Source organism: Lathyrus oleraceus, chromosome 6 (assembly GCF_024323335.1).
Source record: "Lathyrus oleraceus cultivar Zhongwan6 chromosome 6, CAAS_Psat_ZW6_1.0, whole genome shotgun sequence".
NCBI classification, from domain to species: Eukaryota; Viridiplantae; Streptophyta; class Magnoliopsida; order Fabales; family Fabaceae; genus Lathyrus; species Lathyrus oleraceus.
The window spans coordinates 35,457,353-35,472,309 of record NC_066584.1 but is presented as its reverse complement, the minus strand read 5'-3'; the positions used below and the strand labels follow the sequence as shown (position 1 = coordinate 35,472,309).

At 36.3% G+C, this 14,957-nt stretch overlaps 1 protein-coding gene across 1 annotated transcript; it reads right to left on the bottom strand.

Moving 5' to 3' along the window:
- Positions 1–13,633: 13,633 nt before the first annotated feature.
- On the bottom strand, positions 13,634–14,590 carry LOC127093867 (uncharacterized). Its single transcript, XM_051032765.1, has one exon. It carries the CDS (start codon positions 14,588–14,590, stop codon positions 13,634–13,636), a length of 957 nt encoding a protein of 318 aa, XP_050888722.1.
- Between the last annotated feature and the right edge of the window lie 367 nt (positions 14,591–14,957).

Sequence of the window (14,957 nt, the reverse complement as noted above, 5' to 3'; positions counted from 1 at the left end):
TTTGTTGAGTTTTTGTGAGGGCTCACATGACTCTTGAAGAGATAGCTTGCTTGGTATTCCACTTTATTTGTGGGATACCATTTGGAGATTTATTCTGATTGCTTTGCTGACTTGCTTTCTTTAATGGTTCTAGTTTGAGAGACCTCTGGGTTTCTTATCTCTTGAGTTGTTGTTACTTCGGATCCTTATCCGTGTGGTAGATCTCTTGATCCCTTTTACATTTTTCAGTATTTTACCGTTTTCTTAGCTGGAAGACCTCGATAGGAGGCAATGCTTTTGTGTGTTTACTTTTGTGCCTAAAGACCTCCAAGAAGAGGCACCAGTGCCAAAGACCTCCATGAAGAGGCAATTGACGGATAAAAGGGATTAGTAGTCAATCCCCCGTTATTCAGTGTGTCGTTCTTTATGCCCGCACTACGTGTCGATGCTTCAGAACAAAAGCCCAAGATCTTTTGTTCGGTCAGTCAGTGGAGAGGGTTCCATCTTTCTGAACCCCCACGCTTTGTCATGAGCTCACCCTGTCCAGGGTTAAGAGCTATGAGGTCTTATCCTCATTATCCTTTCGATCTGCTCACCCTGACGTTCAATGTCAGTGGTTAAGAGCCCATTTGATTACCTTTCCATGGCTTGTTTTTCGAGGTTGATATGACCCATCTTGACTAAAGCCCTGCCCATGTATGTTTGAACCCCCCTTGTCGGTGTGTTTACTTTATGCTATATGTTTTTGTGTGGTGTCATCGTCTCCCCATAGGGTTGCTAGGCTTCATACAGTCTCTCGTCTGCATGTCAATTAAGGTAGCACGGTTCCTTCGTCTAGGACTTCCTTTTGCGTGAGCATTCCTAAAACACAAACAAACTCATTGATTTTTCTTCTCCTAAGAACACGTTAACTCCTTCTACTACAGGTGAGTAAGTCTCCAAAGGTCGAGCATCCGGTGGATTGCGTAGTAACGTCGTTCATCTAAAAAACACAAAAAAAAAAACAAAAATAGGTTAACCGAGCTACGGTGCTCTGATTCTCAATCCTTCTTGAGATACGTATGCAGCAGGGTAGGGCCTGTGCGAGCAATAACTCTTTTTTTTCCCTACTTTGATTTTCTCTCTTTCGCATCGCATATAGGACTTTTTGTGCACACACTTTAGTCATAAATAGCAAACGTGGATCCTGTGGAGTACCACAGACGTGAAGGGGTGCGATAACCTTCCCTTCACGTAACCGGCCCCCTTACTCAATTTTCTTTGGTTTGAGACTTTGTTTTATCCGTTCCCTCTTGGTTATGCAGTACTACCTTTCCCTCCTCTTGGGATAAAAGTACATAGATGGCGACTCTACTCTTTTTCTGCGCCAGTCTTTTCGCGTTTGTACTTGGATTCGGGAAATCCGGGGAGCGACAGTATGTATGTTGATGCATGTGAGAGACGATTTATATGATAAATAAGCCGGTGAGATCAGAATAATTACAAATTCCCTCAAGTTAAATATTAAGTTTATGCTTTCCAAGTTTTAACACTCATCAAGACTAGTATCGGATAATGTAGGTTTCGCCTACGCGAGGTGCATGTTCTATATTAGTAAGGTGCGATGGGATAATTGTAATATCCAATTGTTACAACAATGGGTCAAACTTAACTAAACAAATAATAAGATTATATATGTTTAGAAGCAAGAGTTAGAAATTATCCATGTGATGGATTGGAATAAGGAGTTATTCACCCAACTAAAATTTTCGAGAGTTGTATTGGATACAATTGGAAGGAGTTCCCACCTAAATAACCTAGTTTTGTGTAATCCGCCTATGCGGACTTAAAACAAAGTGAAATATGGATCTCGACCCACTAGAAAATCTTCCAACGGGATTTTCCGAATTAAATGGTGAGGGTCATTTGTTTTGAGTAAAATAGTGGGAGCATATTTAATTAAAGGCCTAATTAAATATGTTATTGATACTTATATTTTCATTAATGCTTATGTAGATTACCATGACAGCAAACACCTTTAACAACATCTTGCGATCAATCCTTGACAAAGATAAATTATCTGGGACAAATTTCTGGATTGGCACCGAAACATGAGGATTGTCCTCAAACATAATAGAAAGCTGTATGTCTTGGAGACACCTGTTCCTGAAGAGGAACCTCCTAGTTCTGCACCTAAGGCAGAAAGAGATGCTTATAAGAAGCATTCCGATAATGCAAATGAAACTGCTTGTCTCATGCTGGATGTCATGAACTCAGAGTTGCAAAAGCAACATGAGAACATGGCAGCGTTCGATATGATCGAACACCTGAAGATGCTCTATCAAGAGCAAGCAAGGCATGAGAGGTTTGATGTTTCAAAAGCCCTTTTTCAAGGCAAGTTAGCTGAGGGAGCCCCTGTAGGTCCCCATGTGCTCAAGATGATTGGGTATGTGGAAAACCTTGAAAGGTTGGATTTTCGCCTCGGAAAGGAACTTGCGACTGATTTGATCTTGCAATCGTTGCCAGATAGATTCAGTCAATTTGTCCTAAATTTCAATATGAATGATATGGACAAATCTCTTCCTGAACTGCTAGCCATGTTAAGAACTGCTGAGCAGAATCTGAAGTCAAAAGGGAAGTCCATTCTGATGATCGGAAATGGAAAGAGACAGAACAAAAGGCCCACCAAGCAGGGTGATAAAGGGAAAGGCAAGGAAGTTGCCAAACCCAAACCCATCGTTGCTGCTTTAAAGCCTAGTGGAGGCATAGCAAAAGAAGGCACCTGCTTCCATTGCGGTAAGACCGGACACTGGAAGAGAAACTGCCCAAAGTACCTGGAAGATAAGAAGAATGGAGTAAAGACTTCAACTTCAGGTATTTTTGTTATTGAAATTAATTTATTTACTTCTGCATCATGGGTATTAGATACTGGATACGGTTCTCTCATTTATACAAATGTGCGGGGACTAAAAAGGAGTAGAGATTTGGCAAAAGGTGAAGTCGACCTACGAGTTGGCAATGGAGCAAAGGTTGCTGCTTTAGCCGTAGGAACTTATGTATTGACTTTACGTAGTGGTTTAATAAGTCAGTTAGAGAACTGTTATTATGTACCTGCAATTAGCAGGAATATTATTTCCGTTTCTTGTTTGGACAAGTTTGGTTGCTCAATTTATTTGAATGATATATTCTATGCTACTGCACAAATGAACAATGGATTATATGTCCTTGATCTTGAAATGCCTATTTATAACATTAATACTAAAAGGATGAAACCTAATGAGTTAAATCCAACTTACCTTTGGCATTGTCGATTAGGCCACATAAATGAGAAGCACATTTCCAAACTCCATAAAGATGGACTCTTGGACTCTTTTGATTATGAATCATATGAGACATGCAGATCTTGTTTAATTGGAAAGATGCCAAAGTCTCCATTCACAGGAAAAGGTGAAAGAGCTAATGATCTTTTGGCCCTCATACATACTGATGTATGTGGACCACTGAACATACCAGCCAGAGGAGGTTTTCAGTACTTCATCACATTCACTGATGATTTCAGTAGATATGGTTATGTGTATTTAATGAAACACAAATCATAGTCATTTGTAAAGTTTAAGGAATTCAAGAATGAAGTACAAAACCAACTAGGTAAGAATATTAAAACTCTTCGATCAGATCGAGGTGGTGAGTATTTAAGCCTAGAGTTTGATGACCATCTGAAAGAGTGTGGGATCCTATCCCAACTTACTCCTCCTGGTACACCCCAATGGAATGGTGTATCTGAGAGAAGAAATCGAACCCTGTTGGACATGGTCCGATCCATGATGAGTCACGCCGATCTTCCAAACTCCTTTTGGGGACATGCATTGTTGACAGCAGCTTACACACTTAACCGTGTTCCATCCAAAAAGGTTGAAAAGACACCATATGAGATATGGAGTGGTAAGAAACCACATATGTCTTACATAAAGATTTGGGGTTGCGAAGTTTATGTGAAACGACAAATTTCAACTAAGCTTGAGCCCAAATCTGACAAATGCTTATTTGTGGGGTATCCTAAAGAAACAAGAGGGTATTACTTCTACAATCCTTCCGAGGGCAAAGTGTTTGTCGCTCGAACTGGAGTTTTCCTAGAAAAGGATTTTATTTCCAAAGGAATCAGTGGGAGGAAAGTAGAGCTTGAAGAAATTCAAGAATCACAAAGCATCGATACACCTATGGAGGAATTAGAGCAGGAAACACAAGTAATTATGGAAGAGCAACCTGCTCAAATAGAACAAGACCAGCGTAGGTCAAGCAGGATACGTCACCTACCTGAGAGATATGGATATCTCATAACAGATCAAGGTGATGTATTACTCATGGATAAAGATGAGCCTGTGACCTACCAAGAGGCCATAAATGGTCCCGAGTCTGAGAAGTGGCTAGAAGCCATGAAATCTGAAATGGATTCCATGTACACAAACCAAGTTTGGACCTTGGTAGAGCCTCCTGTAGGAGTTAACCCTATAGGATGCAAGTGGGTCTTCAAAAAGAAGACCGACATGGATGGTAAGATACATACCTATAAGGCAAGACTGGTTGCAAAAGGATATAAACAAATTCATGGGGTTGACTATGATGAAACATTTTCACCAGTTGCAATGCTTAAATCTGTTCGAATTTTACTTGCTATCGCTGCATATCATGATTATGAAATATGGCAGATGGATGTCAAAACTGCTTTCCTTAATGGGAATCTTCTTGAGGATGTATACATGACACAACCTGAAGGATTTGACATACCAGAAGAAGCCCAAAAGATATGTAAGTTACAAAGGTCAATCTATGGATTGAAGCAAGCTTCCAGAAGCTGGAATCTTCATTTTGATGAAATAGTAAAACAATATGGATTCATCAAGAACGAAGATGAGCCTTGTGTCTACAAGAAGGTTAGTGGGAGCATGATCGTTTTCCTGGTATTATATGTAGATGACATATTACTCATTGGAAACGATGTCCCTACCCTGCAACAAGTAAAGTCTTGGTTGGGGAAATGTTTTTCTATGAAGGACCTAGGTGAAGCAGCCTATATATTAGGAATCAGAATCTATAGAGATAGATCACAAAAACTGCTTGGCCTAAGTCAGAGTACGTACATAGACAAAGTGCTGAGACGCTTTAACATGCATGATTCCAAGAAAGGATTCATACCTATGCAACATGGCCTGTGTCTATCAAAAACACAATCCCCTTCAACTAAGGAAGAAAGGGATCGCATGAATAAGATTCCATATGCATCTGCAATAGGATCTATCATGTATGCCATGTTATGTACTCGACCAGATGTCTCGTATGCTTTAAGTGCAACGAGTAGGTACCAATCTGATCCCGGTGATGCCCATTGGGTAGCTGTCAAGAATATCCTTAAGTACTTGAGAAGGACTAAGGACTCATTCTTGATATATGGAGGTCAGGAAGAGTTGGCTGTAATTGGATACACCGATGCCAGCTTCCAGACAGATAAGGATGACTTTAGATCGTAATCTGGTTATGTGTTTTGCTTAAACGGTGGCGTTGTGAGCTGGAAAAGTTCAAAGCAAGATACAGTTGCTGATTCTACAACCGAGGCCGAGTATATTGCTGCATCAAGTGCAGCAAAGGAAGCTGTTTGGATCAAAAAGTTCATTACTGAACTTGACATAGTTCCTAGCATTGTGGATCCCATTGGTCTCTATTGTGATAACAATGGTTCTATCGCACAAGCTAAGGAGCCTAGATCTCACCAACGATCCAAACAGATACTTAGGCGTTATCACCTCATTCGAGAGATAATAGATAGAGGAGATGTGAAAATATGTAGAGTACCTACACTTTACAATATTGCTGACCCACTGACAAAGCCTCTTGCACAGCAGAAGCATGATGGCCATACTAGATCTATGGGCATTAGGGGTATGCCTGACTGGCTCTAGTGCTAGTGGGAGATTGTTGGTGTAAGCCCTAGAGGCCAATACTTTTGGTACTTGTATCGAATTATTTATTAATAATAAAAGGCTTTTTTTCTTTATTATGTTTGTTTAATAAAGTCCCTGGAATAAATAGTCCGTTTAATGTATCAAGTGTGACTTAATCATGAGAGCATATTAAACATAAAGACACTATTCTTAAAGTATCCGTAGTCGAGCTTTATTGTGAAGTGGGATAACATTAAAGCATGAAGACTATTATGTTTATAGACTGATGATCACATCTCATGGATCATGGATAAGGAGTTATCAAGTCTCAAACATAGGTATGAATATTAAGAGTAATATTTATACTGGATTGACCCGCTATGAGAATACTATATAGAATGTTATGTAAAGTGTCATAAGTTATTCTCATGGTGATAATGGTGTAGACCACTCTCCGACCTGAAACCACTATGGACCCTAGATGTAGAGTCGAGTGCTTTATTGTTGATCAAACGTTGTCCGTAACTGGATGACCATAAAGACAGTTGATGGGTACTCCACGACGCATGCTAAGGGACATGAGTGACCTAGATGGAATTTGCCCATCCTGCGTAACAGGATAAATGTCTATGGGCCCAATATTGAGCTGGACAAGGATGACACAGTCTATGCCTTGTGTTCAATATAGACATAAGGGAAAAAGGGTAATTATACACATAATTATTATCACAGAAGGATTTGTCAGATCACATGACATTTTTGTGACTTGGGTAGCAGTGATGTGTTGCTAGATACCGCTCACTGTTTATTATGTTAAATGCGTGATTTAATATAATTGCCAACGTCACGAAAACCTACAGGGTCACACACAAAGGACGGATTGATAAGAGATAGAGTAACTAAGGAACACCGTAAGGTACGGTGCACTTAAATGGAATACGAAATATGGTAAGGTACCACACGCTTAAGTGATTTTGGGCATATTATAAGATATGGGCCAAAATACACTTAAGTGGGCTTTTTAGCTTGAAGCCCACACAAGTGGTTCTATAAATAGAACCCTTGGGTAGAAGAATTGTCACTCTTGCATTTTGTTTCTCTCTCTCTCTCACTCAAAGCCTTCATTCGTAACAGCTAGCACTGAGATTGAAGGAATCCGTTCGTGTGGACTGAGTAGAGGCGTTGTCATCATTCAACGTTCGTGATCGCCACAAGAGGTAACGATTCTATCACTGATCATGCCCATTCGTAAGGATCATTAAAGGAGAAATTTTTAAATTCCGCTGCGTTTTGGATCGCCATTCTCCTTCACAAGTTTGGTTTGGGATATGAACTGGCCTCACTTGAAGCAAGTAGTTAGCGTGACAAGAAGCAGGTTCCCCTTGTTGAGGAGACATTAACTAGTGTCAGCCATATCTTTGGTGATCAAGTTGTGATGATCAACGATGAAGCTTATTATGAGGCGGTATCCAGCTGGGTACGTTAAGCAGCGCCTGATGAAGAACTAAAGAACTGGAAGACTGTGGAAATCCCCCAATTCTTTCAAAAGTAAGTTTATTATTTTAATCAAAACCTTATGCTATGCCCAAGGCACCGTGGCATGTTGTATGGTCTCCTTATTTTTAGAACTTTGATTATCATTAATAAAATGGCAATTTGCATTCAAATTTTTGTTCCTTTTCTTTCATTTTTATCTATAATAAAAATGGCATTAATTCTTATGCACACACTTTATGAATAAACTGCATGAATCATAACATGCAGAGACACCACCGAGACCATTGATAACGACACTGCTATGGTCTTGCATGATTTTGACTGTCCAATTTATCAAGCCGAAGACGAAGGCGGAGAAGATTGTGAACTCCCCAAAGAACTGGCCAGATTACTCAAACAAGAAGAGAATGTCATTCAACCATACCAAGAGGACGTCGAAGTCATCAATCTCGGAACGGAGGAAGGCAACAAGGAAGTAAGGATAGTTTCCACCCTTCAAGATACAGTGAAGGCAAGACTGATAGAGCTTCTCCACGAATATGCTGATGTGTTTGCTTGGTCATACCAAGATATGCTTGGGTTAGACACTGATATTGTTACACATAAGCTTCCGCTCAAAGAAGAATGCCATGATGTCAAACAAAAGCTAAGAAGGACCCGTCTAAACATGGCTCTCAAGATTAGAGAGGAGGTGAGAAAGCAATTTGACGTTGGTTTCTTAGAAGTTGCTAAATACCCGTAATGGGTTGCCAACATCGTACCAGTATCAAAGAAGGATGGAAAAGTCCGCATCTGCATTGACTACCGAGACTTAAATAGAACTAGTCCCAAAGATGATTTCCCATTACCTCACATTGATGTATTAGTAGATAACATAACTCAGTTCTCAGTATTTTCCTTCATGGATGGCTTCTCCGGGTATAACCAAATTAAAATGGATCCAAAGGACATGGATAAAACTACATTCATCACCCTTAGGGGTACCTTCTGTTACAAGGTGATGTGTTTAGGTTGAAAAATGCAGAGGAAACATATCAGCGTGCCATGGTGACTCTCTTTCATGACATGATTCATAAAGAGATCGAAGTGTATGTTGATGATATGATTTCCAAATCCCAAACAGAAGAGGAGCACATCACTAACCTAGAGAAGCTATTTGCTCGGATAAGGAGTTTAGATTGAGACTTAACCCTAACAAATGCACGTTTGGGGTTTGATCTGGGAAGCTTTTAGGCTTTTTTGTAAGCCAGAAAGGAATTGAGGTGGATCCTGACAAGGTCAGAGCTATTCAGAACATGCCTGCGCGAAAGACTGAGAAAGAGGTTCGTGGTTTCTTAGGAAGACTAAGCTACGTCGCCATATTTATATATCATCTCATTGCCACGTGTAAACCAATATTCAAGCTTCTAAGGAAAAATCAAGAAGTAGAGTGGAATGATGACTGCCAAACAGCCTTTGACAAAATCAAAGAATACTTACAAGAACCACCAATTTTAATGCCCCCTGCTCAGGGAAGACCTCTCATGATGTACTTAACAGTACTCGACGAATCTATGGGCTGTGTGTTGGGACATGATCAGTGCATTTTGATGCACTTTCTCTACTATTATACTTAGGCAAATCTATAGTTTATTATATTTTTTTTAATATTTTAGTGTGTTTTAATATTTAAGTTTATTTTTTCCTTTATTTTATTTTCTTACTTTATTTTCAGCATAAATAGTTATTTGATACCTTATCACTATGCAGATCATAACTTAGGCTATAGGAGTCAGATTGACGCGTTCTAATATGAGTTGGAAAGATAAGAGAAAGAGCTACAAGTTTCATGTTGAAGTCAAAAGATGATTCTAAGTGAAGAAGGATCGAATAATTTGTTGAAGTTCCAGACTTAATTAAAATAGTTAGTTTGAGCCATTTTTTGTAATTTTCGGGCCGGATCCTATAAGGGCCCGAATTTGCCTTTTATTGTATTAGGTCTTTCACTACTATACTAATCCTAATTCTGAACTTTGATGATACAATATTGCTTAGAAGATTTTATGGAGAGCTGATTCCCAAAGAATTGATATGTTGTATTCGAATTCCACTTTGAGGTTTTTATTAATTTCAATTTAATTTTCATTTCTTTTCAATTCTTCCTATAAACTCGTTTGCTTAATTCAATTACTTTTGTTTGCTTAATTTGATTGTTTCTTATAGGATAGAGTTGATTAAATTTGATTGTTTGTATGATTCTTAACTATAATCACGTTAGCGTAGCTTTTTCGTTATCGTGTTTGATTATGTCGCGTTTGCTTAATTCGTGTCTGCTTAATTCGGAAATTAGGAACATACATCATATAATACCAATTTGCGCTTGTTAGTGGGTATTGTAATTGAATGGGATTGAATCCACTAGAGAATTGAAATTATAAGAATTGATGATAAGTCGGAAATCGATACAATAGATTAGCTTATTTATCAATTTTGCTTTTACCTTTAATCATCTTCGATTTAAGTTTTGAACCTAAAAAACCCCCTTTTTTCCACTCGTTTAGTTATAACATTCAAGAGTCCTTGTGATACGATATTCGAGTGTCGCTCCGTTTTACTATACTTTTAAACTCGTTTTTGACCTGTGTGCGACAGCGGATCAAATTGGCGCCGTTGACGGGGACTCTTGTAGATCTTAACCATTATTATAGTATAATCATTATTATAGTTTTAGGTATTGTGTTTTAACATTTTTTTGCCCTAACTTTCTTGCGTTCTGGTCTTTTGGGGTTTTAGGATAAAAAAAACTGTTTTTATTAAGAAAATTGTCTCAAAATTTTTCGATTCTTTGCCGATTAACTAGGAAAAAATCAAGGATTAAAAGCCTCTATTTAATTGCTAAATAGTGGAAGCCGTCCTAAAAACCCGAAATTCCTTATTTTTCTATTTTTTATGATTTATTTTCTGTTTTGATAGTTTCAGAAAATTCTGAAAAAATTCTCAAAATTTTTAATTGACGATATTAGATTATTTTTTGTGTTTTTGTATTTTTTGTATTTTATTTTAATCGTTTTTTTCGTATTTCAATTGTTTTTACTTAATAGGGACATTGTCGATATTTTTCTATTTGTTGCTGCATTGCTGAATTAGTTGTGTTTTCTCATTGTTTGTTGATTTTTTTTCTTTTCTATTGAGTTTAACATGGCTGACCAAAGAACCCTGAGAGAACTTGTTGCCCCTGATGTTGATTATAATGTTTTGTGTATTGAATATCATGTTGCTGCCAAATCCTTGATTGAGAACATGTCACTTAACTCCCAACAGTTCACAAAAATGGATAATTTTATGGTCCAAGCAAAAGCTATGAATGAGATTCAGGTTTCTTCTTCCAACAAGGCTCTAGAAACCAGAATTGATGAACTTAACTCTTTAGTGAAACAATTGATGTTACCCATTCCACCACCACCACCACCATATAACCCCCCACAAGTAACCACCTATTCACCTTCTGAACCTTCACTTGAGGATCTTGTCAAGCAAATGGCTATAAATAATCTTCAGTTTCAACATCAAACAGATTCCAGTATTCATACTTTACAAACACAAATTGGACAGCTTGCCACTTCAATGAATGTCATACAGCAAGCTCGAAGATCGAACCAACTACCTGCTCAAACAGTAGTGAATCAAAAAGTCTTCAATGTGAGTGCAATTTCCTTGAGATCCAAAAAAGTTGCAGAACCAGCCCCAGAAAAAAATAAAAAAATTGTTAGTGTAACACCTGAAAATAAACCTGAACCTTCTATTGTTGTTGAGGTTGAAAAAAAATATGTATCACCAATCCCTTTCCCACAAAGAGTACTGAAAAATAAGAAGATTAACGAGGAAGAGCATTATGTTTTTCAAATAGAGTTGCTTTCTGAAGTTGTCGATAAAGCTTATTTTGATTTGTTTTCAGCTGATTTTCCAACTTTATCTAGTTTTGATGATATTTACTCATGTGATGATTGTACTAACACTAACCTTTGTGATATTTGTGCTGAGATTGACATTGCCTTGCAGGGTGATAGTCTAAATGAAGTTGTTTATGTAGTTGATTCTTTTGACATCCCAACTGCCCCAAATATATCATCCATTGAACAACCACATTTTGTAGAGCCTAAACCATTTCATGAGGATTCATATTATTCATCAAAATTTCAACTTAAGAAGAAACATAAGAAGGGAATCGAATGGACCTTGGCCGACACTCAGGATATTAGCCCATCCATATATATGCATATGATCTCACTTAAAGATGTAATAAAAGTAGAGAGGCAGCCCCGTAATCCTTTAATTATTGATGTTGTGAAAAAGGAGATCACTTTCACATTCTCATTCAACACTTTTACTTATCGAAGATTCTTCTTTGATCCTGGAATACAAGACAAATGCAATAATCAAAATTTTAAGGTCAATGGACACTACCCAAAGCTACTCCATGAGAACCCGACTTTGGAAGGAGATGTTGTAGAAGAGCTCTCTTTAGGAAAGACTGCTTAGGCAATCACTTACCCGTCTTGACTCCTCGGGTGTGTTCTGTCCTTTCTCCCACTCTTATTTTATATTTATGGTCTTTCATTGAGGACAATGTATGTTTTAGGTGTGGGGGAGAGAACCATTTATTTATTTATTTTTCTTTATTTTTTTTATTCCAATTTTTCTCTGTTTTGATTTTTGTTTGCTTTCTTAAAAAAACTGCATGTTTTTTCCTTTGGTTTTTGAGTTAAAATTATGAGTATTTTTCTTAGTTCTCTTGACTAAAGTCTTGTGGTGTGATGTGAAAAATTTGATGTGCATTTTTAGTAGGATAGGTAGGACGAAACTCTGAATTGTACATCATTTGTGGTAGATCAATTAACCTTGTGAGCTTTGAGCCTTATATGGATAACATACAAAAATCCATCTCTTTCTTTCTTGTGTGATTCACTCATGTCTGTTAGTCTCTAGAACTTGAATTGACTCTTGTTGATGTTGTTGTTTACTTGTGCACACTGATATGATAAAGGCAGTTTTGTTTTTTTGTTTTTTTAGCCAGTTAGCCAAAAAGTCAACCCTGAAATAATATCATCCCTAGTTTGAAACCCCCTTTAGCCTATTATCCTTTTTTTTGTTTAAAACTCATTACAAGCCGAGAAGTGAAAAATAATGTTATCGTCCTATTCAAAGGATTGAAAGAGTCTTGTTTGGAGTTGTGTGGGGTTGAATGATTATGTTTGTAATATTTCAGAAGTTGGTAGAAAAAGAAAAGAAAAATAGAAAAATAGAATAGAAAAAGAAAATAGAAAAAAATGAAAGAAAAAAATAGAAGGATGTATACATGTCAATACATACTCCTTATGAAAAAGAAAAAAAGAAGAAGAAAAAAGAGAAAGGAGAAAAAAATGAACGAAAACAGTTAATATAGAGTCGTTGAAGTGAATGAAATATTTTGTAAATTCAACTCCCGCAATTTCTTTCAAGTCTCTTTTGCCTCTTTGAATTTTAGCCTAGTACCCCTTAGGATTTATCTCACCCTTACCTTGGCCACGTTACAACCAAATAAAAATCATTTTGATCTTTGTGCGCATGTATTTCAATTGTGGATGTTAGAGTCTTTTCAAGCTTATGGTAGTATTAATTTTCATGTTGTGCTTTGAGTGTAAACGGTTAATCTAAACCAGGACCGGCCCAATCAATTCAGAGGCCCTGTTCTAATTTTAAAAATGGGCCTATATATATATATATATATATATATATATATATATATATATATATATATATATATATATATATAATTTTAATGATTAAAAATGACAAACAAGATAAAATTATATATCAACCAAATGAAGTACCAAAAAGTTCAAAGGTATTGTTTAAACTACTAACAACATTTCTTACAACTTAAATTATCTAACTACATAAAAAGATCCTTCCTACGAACACTTTTTGAAGCAAAATCGTCAATTAAGTCTTCATATTTTATTGTCTCCAAAATATCATTTTTAAATATATATATATATATATATATATATATATATATATATATATATATATATATATATATATATATATATATATATATATATATATATATATATATATATATATATATATATATATATAATTTTAATGATTAAAAATGACAAACAAAAGATAAAATTATATATCAACCAAATGAAGTACCAAAAAGTTCAAAGGTATTGTTTAAACTACTAACAGCATTTCTTACAACTTAAATTATCTAACTAGATAAAAAGAGCCTTCCTACGAACACTTTTTGAAGAAAAATCGTCAACTAAGTCTTCATATTTTATTGTCTCCAAAATATCATTTTTAATAGCTGTTAATGCCAATCCATTAAGTCTTTCTTGTGACACGGTAGACCGCAAGTAAGTCTTTAACAACTTCAATTTTGAAAAACTTCTTTCTGCAGAAGCAACTGTCACAGGAATAGTCAATAAGATTCTATATGCAATAACTGTATTAGGAAAACAATCCAAGCCTTTAAAAAATAATAATATATCAGTAGGTCTTATGGTTTCTTCAGGCAACGTTTCTCTTAGTAACTTCAACTCTACAAAAAATTCATTCCCATCAATATCAAATTGCTCATTATGTTTCAATGCCTGCTCAAAGTTAGTACAATAAGACTTCAAAGTTGCATCATCTAATGATTGTAACTTGTGAGAAGTAAAAAAGAAACCAAAAATACTTTCATACTCTTGGTATTGCTCAAACCTCTTATTAAGAGAAACAACAGCTTGATCAACAAGGTAAAGAAAATAATTAACCCTGAATGATTCTTCTTCTGATAGCTCGACTGATGGGATATTCAAATTCTCATCAAATTGCCTTTTTCTTTTAATTATACGCCTTTGAGGAAATATTGGGGCAATATTCAATTCCACCGCAATTTCCTTAGCGTTAATCAATACCTTATAAAAACCTGTTTCTCTATATCCCTCAAAATACGAAATCAACCCCTTAATTTTTTGCATAGCAACATCAATAAGCATATCTTTTTCCTGTAAAAGCTTGCTAACAGAATTAATTGCAGATAATATTTCAAACCAAATAATTATAGCCATCAAAAACTCAAAATCACCAAGCTCATTTGTTGCTAAGGATTTAGCTTCATTTTGTATTTTAGGATCAAGATCATTTTCTGACACTTCAAGCAAAGCTTCTGTAAATTCTAACATTTGAGTTCTTATAGCTTTGACATTTTCTACACGACTCTCCCAACGAGTGGATGACAATTATTTTGGAGTCAACCCTTTTACATTATCTTTCAAAATTTGTCATCTCTTAGTAGAATTGGCAAAAATTGTATAAATGCGTTGAACAACTCCAAAAAAAATCCTAGCTTTAATACAAGAGTTAGCCATATCACACAATGCCAAATTAAGACTATGACAACCACAAGGAGTATAAAAGGCTCTCGGATTTATGTCTAAAAATCTCTTTTGCACACCTTGGTGTTTTCCTTTCATATTGGACCCATTATCATAACCTTACCCTCTCACGTAAAATAGGTCTAAACCAAGTTTTTTCAATTCATTTTGTAAA

Coding starts and splice junctions, on each gene's coding strand:
- LOC127093867 (XM_051032765.1), bottom strand. CDS start 14,590: ATGTTAGAATTTACAGAAGCTTTGCTTGAAGTGTCAGAAAATGATCTT.